Source organism: Haliotis asinina, chromosome 16, assembly GCF_037392515.1.
Source record: "Haliotis asinina isolate JCU_RB_2024 chromosome 16, JCU_Hal_asi_v2, whole genome shotgun sequence".
Classification (NCBI taxonomy): domain Eukaryota; kingdom Metazoa; phylum Mollusca; class Gastropoda; order Lepetellida; family Haliotidae; genus Haliotis; species Haliotis asinina.
In genome coordinates this window covers 39399321-39412328 of record NC_090295.1, presented here as the reverse complement: position 1 = coordinate 39412328, position 13008 = coordinate 39399321, and the positions used below count along the sequence as shown (strand labels likewise).

The 13008-nt window shown below is 41.0% G+C and overlaps 1 protein-coding gene across 1 annotated transcript; it reads right to left on the bottom strand.

Annotated features, from left to right (window-relative positions):
* Nucleotides 1-2157: 2157 nt before the first annotated feature.
* Nucleotides 2158-9851, bottom strand: LOC137267766 (probable G-protein coupled receptor 45). The gene is made up of 3 exons (XM_067802211.1): nucleotides 9795-9851; nucleotides 6944-7184; nucleotides 2158-3611 (listed from the first exon to the last, which is right to left on the bottom strand). The coding sequence occupies exons 1-3, from the start codon at nucleotides 9849-9851 to the stop codon at nucleotides 2158-2160; spliced, it is 1752 nt and encodes a 583-aa protein (XP_067658312.1).
* Nucleotides 9852-13008: the final 3157 nt, after the last annotated feature.

Below are 13008 nucleotides of genomic sequence, written 5' to 3'. Positions count from 1 at the left end.
GGAATATTGCTGAGTGTGGCGTAAAACTAAACTCGCTCACTCAATCCAGACTTCTGGATGATCTCTGCTGTCAAAGTCAGGATATATGAATTATTATCTCTCTCTCACACACACGTACGCACGCACGCACGCACCATGCCAATAATGACACCGTCTACGTAAGACAGTGCATGAAAATAAGTAAAAATCCGAATAAAATCAGATCGCAAAACTAAACATTCGCAAAATGGGGTTGCTTCATATCAAATTATTGTGCTGAACATAATCTACGAATAACTATCCCTTACAGTGTCACTAGGTACATTCAACCTGGCTGGAGGAGTTAAAATGCTTTAAGTGAAAAACGATTCCTTGAGCGAGTGAGTGAGTTTAGTTTCAAGACGCTTTTAGCAATATTCCAGCAATATCACGGGAGGGGACACCACAAATGGACTTCACACATTCGAACACGAGTCTTCGGCGTGATGAGGGAACGCTTTAACCACTAGGCTACCCCACCGTCCCCTTGAGCGACTTGAACGAGTGGTACGTCATGATGTTGTAAAAAGGTCAGCTGAAAAACCTGAACTTGTGGTCCTAGATACAGGTGGTACAGGCAGAGTAACGTAATGCTGACGTGCAGGCCAGCTATTCTCAAAACGTTCGTAGCCCTACGAACGTCTCAAGCCCATACTTAACATTGGCTACGATCAAAGTTAAGAATTCTTAGGGCTACTAACGTTTCGAGAATAAGGGCCCAGGCTAGCTATTCTCAAAACGTTCGTAGCCCTACGAACGTCTCAAGCCCATACTTAACATTGGCTACGATCAAAGTTAAGAATTCTTAGGGCTACGAACGTTTCGAGAATAAGGGCCCATTTCTATAACTGTAATAGTGTTCATGGCTTGTTCTAGCAATGGCATTAGCATTGGGGCAGCAATGGTGAGTGAGAGTGAGCGAGTCTACGCTTAATAAACCCAACACGTTCAGTGGTATATGGTAACATAGCAGAAAAAGAAGCTCGCTCGTCCGGTTATCATATAACTGATCTGGCAACTTGCGTTAACGAATCAAAAAGTTCCTTTTCCAATGCAGTCTAACTGAACAATGCACTGCACCCAGTCTATGTAAACGACGTTACATACGCGCCTGCACTTGCAGGCTGACGTGTATGTCGCCTGAGGACACCATTCCACCGCGTTGTTTGTAAAACTCCCAAACTGATTGTCTTTCACAGGCGTCCGACACGCCATTAATTTATTGAAGACAAATATTGTGATAGGGCCAGTGTCTGAGGGAGCACCTGTGTCATCAGTGTTCCAATTCATGGCGACCTGGGCCTACAGTTTCGAAGCTCTGTTAGCAATAAGTTAGTCGTATGTTAATGTTGATGCATAGGCGTGGGGGTGGAGATAGCAGCTGCTGCTGCCTTTTAGGGGTTGGGAGGTGGGGGTGGTTGAGGTGGCGCAGCGCTTATACTTTAATGAGCTGGAAATTGTTTTTAGGGACCAAACCAGAATAAAACACAATTTCCGTAGGTAACGTTGAAAAATATCCCCCTCCCCTACCACACACACTTTTAAAACGACTATGTAATGTATGGCACATATACGACTTTCATATCGTTACGAGACAGTTACAAAATCTAGGCCCTGCTCAATAAAGCTCAAAAGGGGTGAGGTGGGGTGAGGTGAGGCGAGGCGAGGCGAGGCGAGGCGAGGTGAGGTGGGGTGGGGTGGGGGTGGGGTGAGATGAGATAGAGTTTACCGTCAATTGATGCTTTATTGTTGCTGTAGATTTATTGCATTACGCGTGTTTGAGCGCATGTTCCTATTTGTACTTGTCCGGAAACACATCCTCTTTTAAATCCTTTAAAATGTGAAAGACCTTCAAAAACCAACTGGTATTGTCTTGAACATTTGTCAACGAAATCGACGAGGCCAGGCACAAGATCAAGTACACCACAGAGACACAATGTCAGTGTGTAGCACATGTACCGCTACCAAACAATCCTTACCCGGATGTTCACGGGTGTATGAAAGACGACTAATGTTTGAAATTTAAACGAAAGGTAACGTCATGTCAAATGGATCTGGGTTTCCTTCAGTCAGTGAAAGTATAAATCTTCACATACATAATTTTAATAATTTCAAGAACAAAACACGAGTTCATTAACATCACAGGAGTTCGTCAACTGACGCCAATGACGATATGACATTTCGCTGTCGGCGACCTGTGACGCCCTCCCCAGGTCTCTTGCCACTGGTTAACACATTGTCGCCAATACCAATTGTTAAAGCCGCCCGCAGTTTTATCGTCTTCTTGAGAGCATCCTGCAAACCGTTTCCTGAAAGACCACTAACAAATGACTGAGATCTCATGAACACCTTTTGTTGGTCTTTTGAGTGAGAAGCCGTCGGAATGTTATTATTTTGTCTCTTCAATGTTGGAACTAGTTTCCCATTGACATTTTTGTAAACTGTTCTTGACATATCATCATTACTATGGCAACGTCTGAAAGACATTTTCCTGAAATTGGATGGTCGAAGTATCACTTCGTTAGAGTTGTGTGTTTCTAATTGAGTAGCGGTCGATTTGGGCTGTACTTCTGAGGTTTCGCTTAAAGCACAATTTGTTATTAGTTCATCGTCTGTTTCGGAGACTTCGTGAATCGTAAGCATGTCTCCATGTCTGGCACATGCCACTTTGATGCTGTTAGAGCGCCCTCTAGAGACGGGTACAAACGTCCCGGATGTATGGCGACTTGATGAGAAGTTGGTGGTGAGAGTCGTCGAGTAAAATTCCTCGCTTTCCATCACCGTTGCTTCTCGACCCGTGAACCTTTGACCTGAACGTGAGAAGTATTTCCATATCTCGTTACGGGTAAGTCTGTTCATGAAGGCGTATATAACAGGGTTAATTGCGCATGACAGGAACACGAGACAAATTCCGGTCATGTCCATGTAGGCAGACGTTTTCCCGCCAAATGCTTTCATCAGACCGGCAATGATGAAAAAAGTCCATGAAATAACATAAGATCCGTAAATGATAAGAATTGTTTTTACCGCCTTACACTCTGTCCTCCGAGATCTCGGCACACGAGATGTGACATCGTCAATTTCTATAGTGGCCACCATGGAGATATCCTGGGTGGTGCTTGTGCTTCCAACAGATGGATAAATCCTGTTCGCTACTTTAGTGTGTTTCATTGCTGCTTTAAAAATGCTCAAATAACAGCACGTCTGAACAAGAAACGGTAATAGGAATGCAGCTAGAATAAAGACTATACTGTATTTGCTCTCAGACTCCCAGGTATTTCCACACACGAACTGGGTATGCTGGTAGGAGAGTTCCCCGGATGTAAACAATGGCGGCATGCCGAATGCCAAGCCTAGTAACCAGGTGAGGGCAATGAGGAGGTTGCCGAGACGGGGAGAGAAGACGTAGGGGTAGCGGAGGGAGTTGACGATGGCGTAGTTGCGGTCCACGGAGATGATCAGGAGGGAGTACTGTAGGGCGATGACGAGCACCGTCAGAAGATACGCCTGAATTCGACACCAGAGGTCGCCCATGACCCACTTTTGTGAGACAAGGGACAACATCAGGAACGGCATAATCAAAATCGACAGACCTGAAGAAAAGAGAAAAAAAGATCAGACAACATAGTTGAATAATTAATTGAATCACATTCAGTCTAACAATACAAAGAGCTCACAGAAGTCCATAGGTCTAAGGTTCGGGGTTTTGTGTGTTTGTTTGTTTGTTGCTGCACTCAGCAGTATTCCATTATATGGCGGAGGTCTAAGGCGTTGTTATTCAGTGTTCTCAGTCACCTCCGTGAGGTAAACAATGTAAAAAAACGTGAGTTCGAATCCCAGTTCCTCCTGATTATGTTTCATTTTAGATATTGCGAAGACCTGTTTCGTGACATTAGTGTACATTTAAGACCTTGTATTCCATCACCATATTAATCTGTCATACCGTGTGTTGGGTTAAGGCTCTAATATTTTTTATAACTGAAATATTACTGAACCACTTCGGTCTGTTGCGTGTTTTACGAGTATGAGCATAAATGAAGCTTAACAACAAACCCACCCCCACCCCCCTTCCCCCCCCAAAAAAACCCCAACAAAACAAACAAAAACAAACAAAACAAAAAACCCGCATCCGATAAGATTTCAGGGAAGGTTGTACTTCTGATGCAGTCAATTTGGTCATTTGAGAATGTGAATGAGGTGACAGTTTGATTGATCGATTAGCTAAGGATGAACGAATATCGATAACATCCAATACATAATCGACATGAGTTAACTAATCACTTAAGAAAGTGTAAACACTGGTGTTAGCAACATGTCGCCAGCTGATAAACACGGAGCACTCTCGTCCACACTGTGTACACCGAATCAAGCATTATAACTAATGCTCTCTCCAGCTGGACTATAAATACGTTCTTCCTCAGTCAAACAATACCGGATGCCACGGAGACAGTGAATACATGGTTTTTACGGATATAACACAACCAATTACAGCATTGTAAAAAGAACGCAAATTCAATTTCGGTGAACCCAGTCAGTACAAACTTTGCATGTTCTAGACGATCATTTTAGGAAGCTGTTGTTTCCGGTGGCCCGTTTCCCTGTGTGCAGTTACGTCCCTTAGATGTGCTAGAAAACCATTATCGTGGGTTCGAATCCCAAATCGATTTTGTGTTAGATTTCTCAGTACCGTGGCCGCCCCTCGGGCTTGAAATGCTGGTAGGTTCTTTTTATGTTTGACGCTGCGCTCAGCAATATTCCACATGTATCTCGGCGGTGTGTAAATAATCCACGATGGACCAGACAATCCGATGATCAACAGGATGAGCATCGATCTAGGCAGTTGGGATTCGGTGATAGGGTGTGTCAACCACGTCAGGGAGCCTGATATATATGAGTGAGTGAGTGAGTTTAGTTTTACGCCACACTCAGCAGTATTCCAGCTATATGGTGACGTCGGTCTGTAAATAATCGAGTCTGGACCCGACAGTCCAGTGATCCACAACATGAGCATCGATCTGCGGAATTGGGAACCGATGACATGTGTCAACCAAGTCAGCGAGCCTGACCACCCGATCCCATTAGTCGCCGTTTACGACAAGCATAGTCGCCTGTTATGGCAAGCATGGGTTGCTGAAGGCCTGTTCTACCCAGGAACGTTCACGGTTCCTGATATATACGACATACAGTGTGAAGCGTATTGTGTTGGACCGAAGTTGTTGATTCATTTCCACGAGGGACTGTCCACTGGACGTAATGGTATTTGCCTTGGAGACAGTGGAGACAGTGACTGCACGGATGTAGCGGTGGAACCCTCGTTGACAGCTGTAATTAAAATCTGTTTGCGTGTTCTTATCTCTTTGATCTCATGTCGGTAGTAATGAAATAATTATGTTTTAATAATAGACCCATTTCCTGTACTACGATACAGTGCAGCCAGTGTGGATTGTGAGACGGCAAAGCCACATATTCGTGCACGCCACACCCGCCTCATATCATTTCTTATTGATGTGTGTTCTAGCAACCTCAGGAAACCCACAAAATGCCTTGTTGCTGATCAAGGGAGTACTTGTACAGCGACAGCTTGCTTGTCGTAGCTTGGAGTACAAGAGCACGCCCAGTTAGTGACAGGACGTTTAGCATAGAACTGTTACGCCCGACGGTTTAGCATGGAGCTGTTATCACCGGGCCATCTTGTATACAGTTGTTATCTCCGGCCGTTTAGTATATGGCAGTTAGCTCGCGATCATTTAGTATATAGCTGTTATCGCCGACCGTCTAGTATAGCAGTTAGCTCGCGATCGGTTAGTATATAGCAGTTATCGTCGACCGTCTAGTATATAGCAGTTAGCTCGCAATCGTTTAGTATATAGCAGGTATCGCCGACCGTTTAGTACATAGCAGTTATCGCCCGCCATTTAGTGTGTAGCAGTTATCACGCGATCGTTTAGTATATAGCAGTTATCGCTCGGTCGTTTAGTATAAGGCTTTTATGGCCCTTCCGTCAAGTATATTGCAGTCATCGCCGGATAGTTTAGTACACAGCAATTATCGCACGTAAACTGGCATCAGTCATATATCAGCAGTGACGGCTGGTTTTTGCTTTTTTATCTTCAGTAAAGAACACTCCAGTTAATTATAACATGGTTTGAATTTTAATTCATGTAATATCAGCTTTGATGAAAAATGACCCCTTTGAAATGCTTTAAATGTTCAACCTCCCGGAAAAGTTGTGATCACGGATGCGTTCATGGTTGACATTTTGAGAGACACTTAATTTAAAATCATTACTATAAAATATTGACGGAATGTCAGATCCATGCTGCGGACAACTCCCCGGTGTTGCACATGGATTTATTTGCCATTGCTGAGTGAGTGAGTGAGTGAGTGAGTGAGTGAGTGAGTGAGTGAGTGAGTCCGACATATTAAAAGTCTCCGACCACAGGTATGACGTGGGCAGACCAAGAACCAGCATAAGTCAGACTACCCCGTTACAAAACCACCGCAGCTCGTAAGTTTGCGTTAATCAATGGGCGTTATAATTACCTAACAGCTATCTCCGATAGGTTTTGGGCACTTCTAAAAATGTGTGCTAACCGATCCGCCATTTTGCAGATTTCCACAATCATGTAAACTGTGCTGACAGACGAAGACTGAAAACAGTCGGCTTGTAGGCGCAGCGTTTGTTAACGTCTGATTCACAAGGTTCGAACCTCAGGGGATCTACTCTCCTTTTCTCATTTCCATTTGAAACTGGACCCTGACGTTCATTTTCTTTAAATAGAAATCAAGCTGCTGTTCTGTAACGTCCGCTCTTTCATACCGATATTTTAGAAGAAAATGGGTTCCGGTATATTGCTTCAATAGGTCGTATTTTGGAGTAATCACGTCTTATTGAAACAACGAATATTTTTCTGATAGATCTTACCAAGTTCACAACAGGTGAGGTTCAGCACAAAACTGTTGGACACTGTCAGGAGCTGAGGCCTCTTGTAGAACACCACGCAGATTGTGCCGTTACAGAGCAGTGATATTAGAAAAACTAAGGTAAAGTATGTCACCGCTGCACCGAGTCCTGCTGTGCTGATGACGTCGCCGACGTAGAGGTCCTCGTCACATGTGTTGCTGACGTTACATGGCGACTCCGTCATGCTGTCAACACCGTTAGCCTGAAAGCGAATAGAATTGATAAAAAACTTCGTGTTGAGGTTTTACTTACAAGTAGGTGGACATTGTGTCCCTTTGCTTGGTGTCACTCACTCACTCACTCACTCAGCTGCATAGGTAGTCTGTCTTCCATGTGCCCTAGGCTGTTGTGTTTGGTGCATAGAATCAAACACGCTGCAGCTGTGTTTCAGCACCCTTGTTTTTCGCTGTTTTTGACAAAGTTTCGTTCACACAAACGCAACGAATTTTGAATCAGTTACTTCACACAGTTCTAACATGTTTAAAGTGCCCATTAAGGACACAAAAAGTTGCATTTACCTTAGGGTATATATGACCTCAATACTTTTAAATCTTTATATGGCTATCAAATTTTGGGGTGTTCCTGCACTTTTTTGTTTGTAGAATATTTGCACGTAAAATACTAAGATATGTATCTCTTTTCAACATTCATGCCCTGTTAGTGACAGTACAATAGTAGGCTACTGATAATATTTAATCTGAGATCACTATGGAAACAGGTGTACCTGCAGGCTTCAAGAGTAAGCCGAGGACAGTACTTAGCACGCTTAGCGGCTGGAACCAGACTATTAACATTGTTTTTTTAACAATGACCTTATGTTCCTGGATGTTCAACCAACGTTTGCTCTTGGACAAAACACAAAATATAGAGCAGTGGAACATGTCTTACCGCTGCTGTATCCTGACGGAATTACAAATTATTTTATGATGCGTTAGGCGCCCTAGCAGTGTCTAGTATTACATATTGCCTGTTGTGACATGTGGTCCGTTGTGACGCATTGTTATGAAACGTCTGTCATATCACGTTGTCTGTTGTGACGCATGGTTATGAAACGTCTGTCATATCACGTTGTCTGTTGTGACGCATGATCACGAAACGTCTGTCATATCACGTTGTCTTTTGTGAAACGTCTTTTATAATACGCCTATTGTGAAAGGTCTGTTATAATACGCCTATTGTGAAACGTCTGTTATGACACGTTGACTACTATGTCACATTGATACATTGTCTGTAAAAGCACATTACTATAAAACGCTGTTATGACACGTTTGTTATGACACATTGTATGTTAAGACACATTGTCGATTTATGACCCAATGCCTCATATGACACACCGTTCGTTACGACACATTGTCTGTTATGACACGCTGTTTGTTTTGACACATTGTCTGGTATGACACATTGTTTTGATTGTTTTGACACAGAGCCTGTTTTGACACATTTTCTATTTGGACACATTGTTATGACACATTGAAAGTTTTGACACATTTTCCGTTATGACATATTGTCTGTTATGACCCATTTTGTTTTGCAAGAAAGGTTAATATGAATTGTATCACCTAACACCGCAGTACTCCATCCGTGCAACTGAAGGATCCACAACCGTTATACAAAACAACCTCGGAACTAAGACTAAGTGCTCTATGTTAAAGTATGTTTTTTTCCGATCACCTTAGTCCTAAGACTATTTTGTATAACGGCATCCAAACATATTCAAGTGCTCGATGGATCAAAAGGTACAGTGACACGAGCTTTTCACTGATTTGTTGAATACAGATCGATTCTGCTTCATCTGCCGTGTACAATGCAGGAATTCTGCGGCAAAAGCGCAATTGTTGAAATACCCAAAGCCTATTTATAATTTTAACACTTTAGATAATTTGTAAGTTAAATGGGCAAGTTTTGTCATTTATGAATTTCCCTGTGCTCTTGTAATAAAATATCCATGCATAGATGGCAACCAGACCATCGGTTAACGCAATAATATCAGAGACACAAACTTTCTGTTACATTCATCAGTGATACGTTAATAAGGGGATGTCAATAAGTTTTGAGTCTTGCATAGAAAAACACAAAATATTGGTATGAACCACATTTATTTTTCAACATAGTCCCTTCGTGAGTCAAGACACTTGTTCCATCTTTTCTGCCAGTCGCTGATGCCATCTCTGTAGAAGGCGCCATTTTGGTCCTCAAACCAAGCCTCAGTAGCAGCAATAAGCTCATTATCATCCTGAAATCTACGACCACGTAAGTGTTTCATGAGATTTGGGAACAGATGGTAATCACTTGGTGCCAGGTCTGGAGAGTAGGGGGGATGCGGCAAGATTTCGTACCCGCATTCCTGGACAGCAGCGGCTGCAACGTGAGAGGTGTGTACTGGAGCATTGTCTTGATGTAGAAGGATACCATGTCTGATCTTGCCCCGGCGCTTCTCCTTGACTGACTGTCGCACTTGCCTCAACAAGTTAGCGTAATATTCCCAATTCATTGTTCTTCCTTTTGGTAAGTAATCCATGTGGATGACGCTTTTGCTATCCCAGAAAACTGGATCCAGGTTTCATCACAGGTTACTAGCCTAAAGTGAAAATCTTCTGGATTCTTGTTGTATCTGGTTAGCATGGAGTTGCTTATGGTGACCCTTGTTTGCTTCATTTCATCTGTAAGCATTCTTGGCACCCATCTTGCGCACACCTTAGACATGACGAGATGTTCATGAAGAATTGTCTCGATGGATCCGTGTGAAATGCCTGTGATCTCCTCTAACTCGTGGAGTGTGATTCGACGATTTTCCAATCTATGTATTCCTGACCAGTGCTTGTTGTTGGGCGACCTGGACGGGGGTCATCTTCAAGACTCTCTCTACCATGCTTAAATTCATTGACCCATCGTTTGATGGTAGCGGATGGTAGCAGTCTATGCACTCTGTCAATGTTTTCCTGACTAGTGCTTGTTGTTGGGCGACCTGGACGGGGGTCATCTTCAAGACTCTCTCCACCATGCTTAAATTCATTGACCCATCGTTTGATGGTAGCGGATGAAGGGGAAGACTTCCCACAAACTGCTGAAAGCCTTTCTTCAATGTTCTTCGCCGAGTTTCCTTCAAGAACTAAAAACTTAATTACTGCTCTATACTCAGTTTTATTCATTTTCACTGCCATGAAAGGAGGGGGGTGGGGGGGTGGGGGGGTGGGGGGGGTGGGGGTGGGTGGGTGGTGGGGCTCTTTCTGTCAATGTGAGCTGTTCAATAACTTCTGAGAGTAGGATACCAAAACTTATATATCACGGTTCAATGTCGTACCATAGGCTGTGACACCTGGGTATGGACAAAATGCTCAAGGCTCAAAACTTATTGACATCCCTTCGTAAATCCATTGTTCTGGCCAATGTGTCATAGGAAATTAGAATTTATTGGCATTCAATATCATGGTGATTTCATATTCTATTTTCAATCATCACTTGGACGAGGATGGCGATCACGTTTGAAAAACAGTTGTGTGTTGTGTCTGTCAGGTGGAAGACAATGAGGAGAGAACACCGGGCATGTCGATCATGGTCGGGTTTTGTAAACATTACATATAGATACAGAATACAGCGATGTACATTTACCATACAGGGAATATTGACATTCAGCGTGTAGGATATATTGATATGAATTCATCGGATATATTGACATTTACCGTATAGTAGATATTGACATTCAGCGTGTAGCATATATTGATATGAATTCATCGGATATATTGACATTTACCGTATAGTAGATATTGACATTCAGCGTGTAGGGTATATTGATATGAATTCATCTAATATATTGACATTTACCGTATAGTAGATACTGACATTCAGCGTGTAGCATATATTGATATGAATTCATCGGATATATTGACATTTACCGTATAGCAGATATTGATCTTCAGCGTGTAGGATATACTGATATGAATTCATCGGATATATTGACATTTACCGTATAGTAGATATTGACATTCAGCGTGTAGCATATATTGATATGAATTCATCGGATATATTGACATTTACCGTATAGTAGATATTGACATTCAGCGTGTAGCATATATTGATATGAATTCATCGGATATATTGACATTTACCGTATAGCAGATATTGACATTCAGCGTGTAGCATATATTGATATGAATTCATCGGATATATTGACATTTACCGTATAGCAGATATTGATCTTCAGCGTGTAGGATATATTGATATGAATTCATCGGATATATTGACATTTACCGTATAGTAGATATTGACATTCAGCGTGTAGCATATTTTGATATGAATTCATCTGATATATTAACATTTACCGTATAGCAGATATTGATATTCAGCGTGTAGGATATATTGATATGAATTCATCGGATATATTGACATTCACCGCATAGCAGATATTGACATTCAGCGTGTAGGATATATTGATATGAATTCATCGGATATATTGACATTTACCGTATAGTAGATATTGACATTCAGCGTGTAGCATATATTGATATGAATTCATCGGATATATTGACATTTACCGTATAGTATATACTGACATTCAGCGTGTAGCATATATTGATATGAATTCATCGGATATATTGACATTTACCGTATAGTAGATATTGACATTCAGCGTGTAGCATATATTGATATGAATTCATCTAATATATTGACATTTACCGTATAGTATATATTGACATTCAGCGTGTAGCATATATTGATATGACTTCATCGGATATATTGACATTTACCGAATAGCAGATATTGACATTCAGCGTGTAGCATATATTGATATGAATTCATCGGATATATTGACATTTACCGTATAGTAGATACTGACATTCAGCGTGTAGATATATTGATATGAATTCATCGGATATATTGACATTTACCGTATAGTAGATATTGACATTCAGCGTGTAGCATATATTGATATGAATTCATCGGATATATTGACATTTACCGTATAGTAGATATTGACATTCAGCGTGTAGGGTATATTGATATGAATTCATCGGATATATTGACATTTACCGTATAGTAGATATTGACATTCAGCGTGTAGCATATATTGATATGAATTCATCGGATATATTGACATTTACCGTATAGTAGATATTGACATTCAGCGTGTAGGATATATTGATATGAATTCATCGGATATATTGACATTTACCGTATAGTAGATATTGACATTCAGCGTGTAGCATATATTGATATGAATTCATCGGATATATTGACATTTACCGTATAGTATATACTGACATTCAGCGTGTAGCATATATTGATATGAATTCATCGGATATATTGACATTTACCGTATAGTATATACTGACATTCAGCGTGTAGGATATATTGATATGAATTCATCGGATATATTGACATTTACCGTATAGCAGATATTGATCTTCAGCGTGTAGCATATATTGATATGAATTCATCGGATATATTGACATTTACCGTATAGTAGATACTGACATTCAGCGTGTAGGATATATTGATATGAATTCATCGGATATATTGACATTTACCGTATAGTAGATATTGACATTCAGCGTGTAGCATATATTGATATGAATTCATCGGATATATTGACATTTACCGTATAGTATATATTGACATTCAGCGTGTAGCATATATTGATATGAATTCATCGGATATATTGACATTTACCGTATAGTAGATACTGACATTCAGCGTGTAGATATATTGATATGAATTCATCGGATATATTGACATTTATCGTATAGTAGATATTGACATTCAGCGTGTAGATATATTGATATGAATTCATCGGATATATTGACATTTACCGTATAGTAGATACTGACATTCAGCGTGTAGGATATATTGATATGAATTCATCGGATATATTGACATTTACCGTATAGTAGATATTGACATTCAGCGTGTAGCATATATTGATATGAATTCATCGGATATATTGACATTTACCGTATAGTATATATTGACATTCAGCGTGTAGGATATATTGATATGAATTCATCGGATATATTGACATTTACCGTATA

Coding starts and splice junctions, on each gene's coding strand:
- LOC137267766 (XM_067802211.1), bottom strand. CDS start 9,851: ATGGTAGAGAGAGTCTTGAAGATGACCCCCGTCCAGGTCGCCCAACAA. Junction 7,185..9,794: donor TCGCCCAACAACAAGCACTG/GTCAGGAATACA, acceptor ATTCGCTTTCAG/GCTAACGGTGTTGACAGCAT. Junction 3,612..6,943: donor CCTCACCTGTTGTGAACTTG/GTAAGATCTATC, acceptor TCTTTTCTTCAG/GTCTGTCGATTTTGATTATG.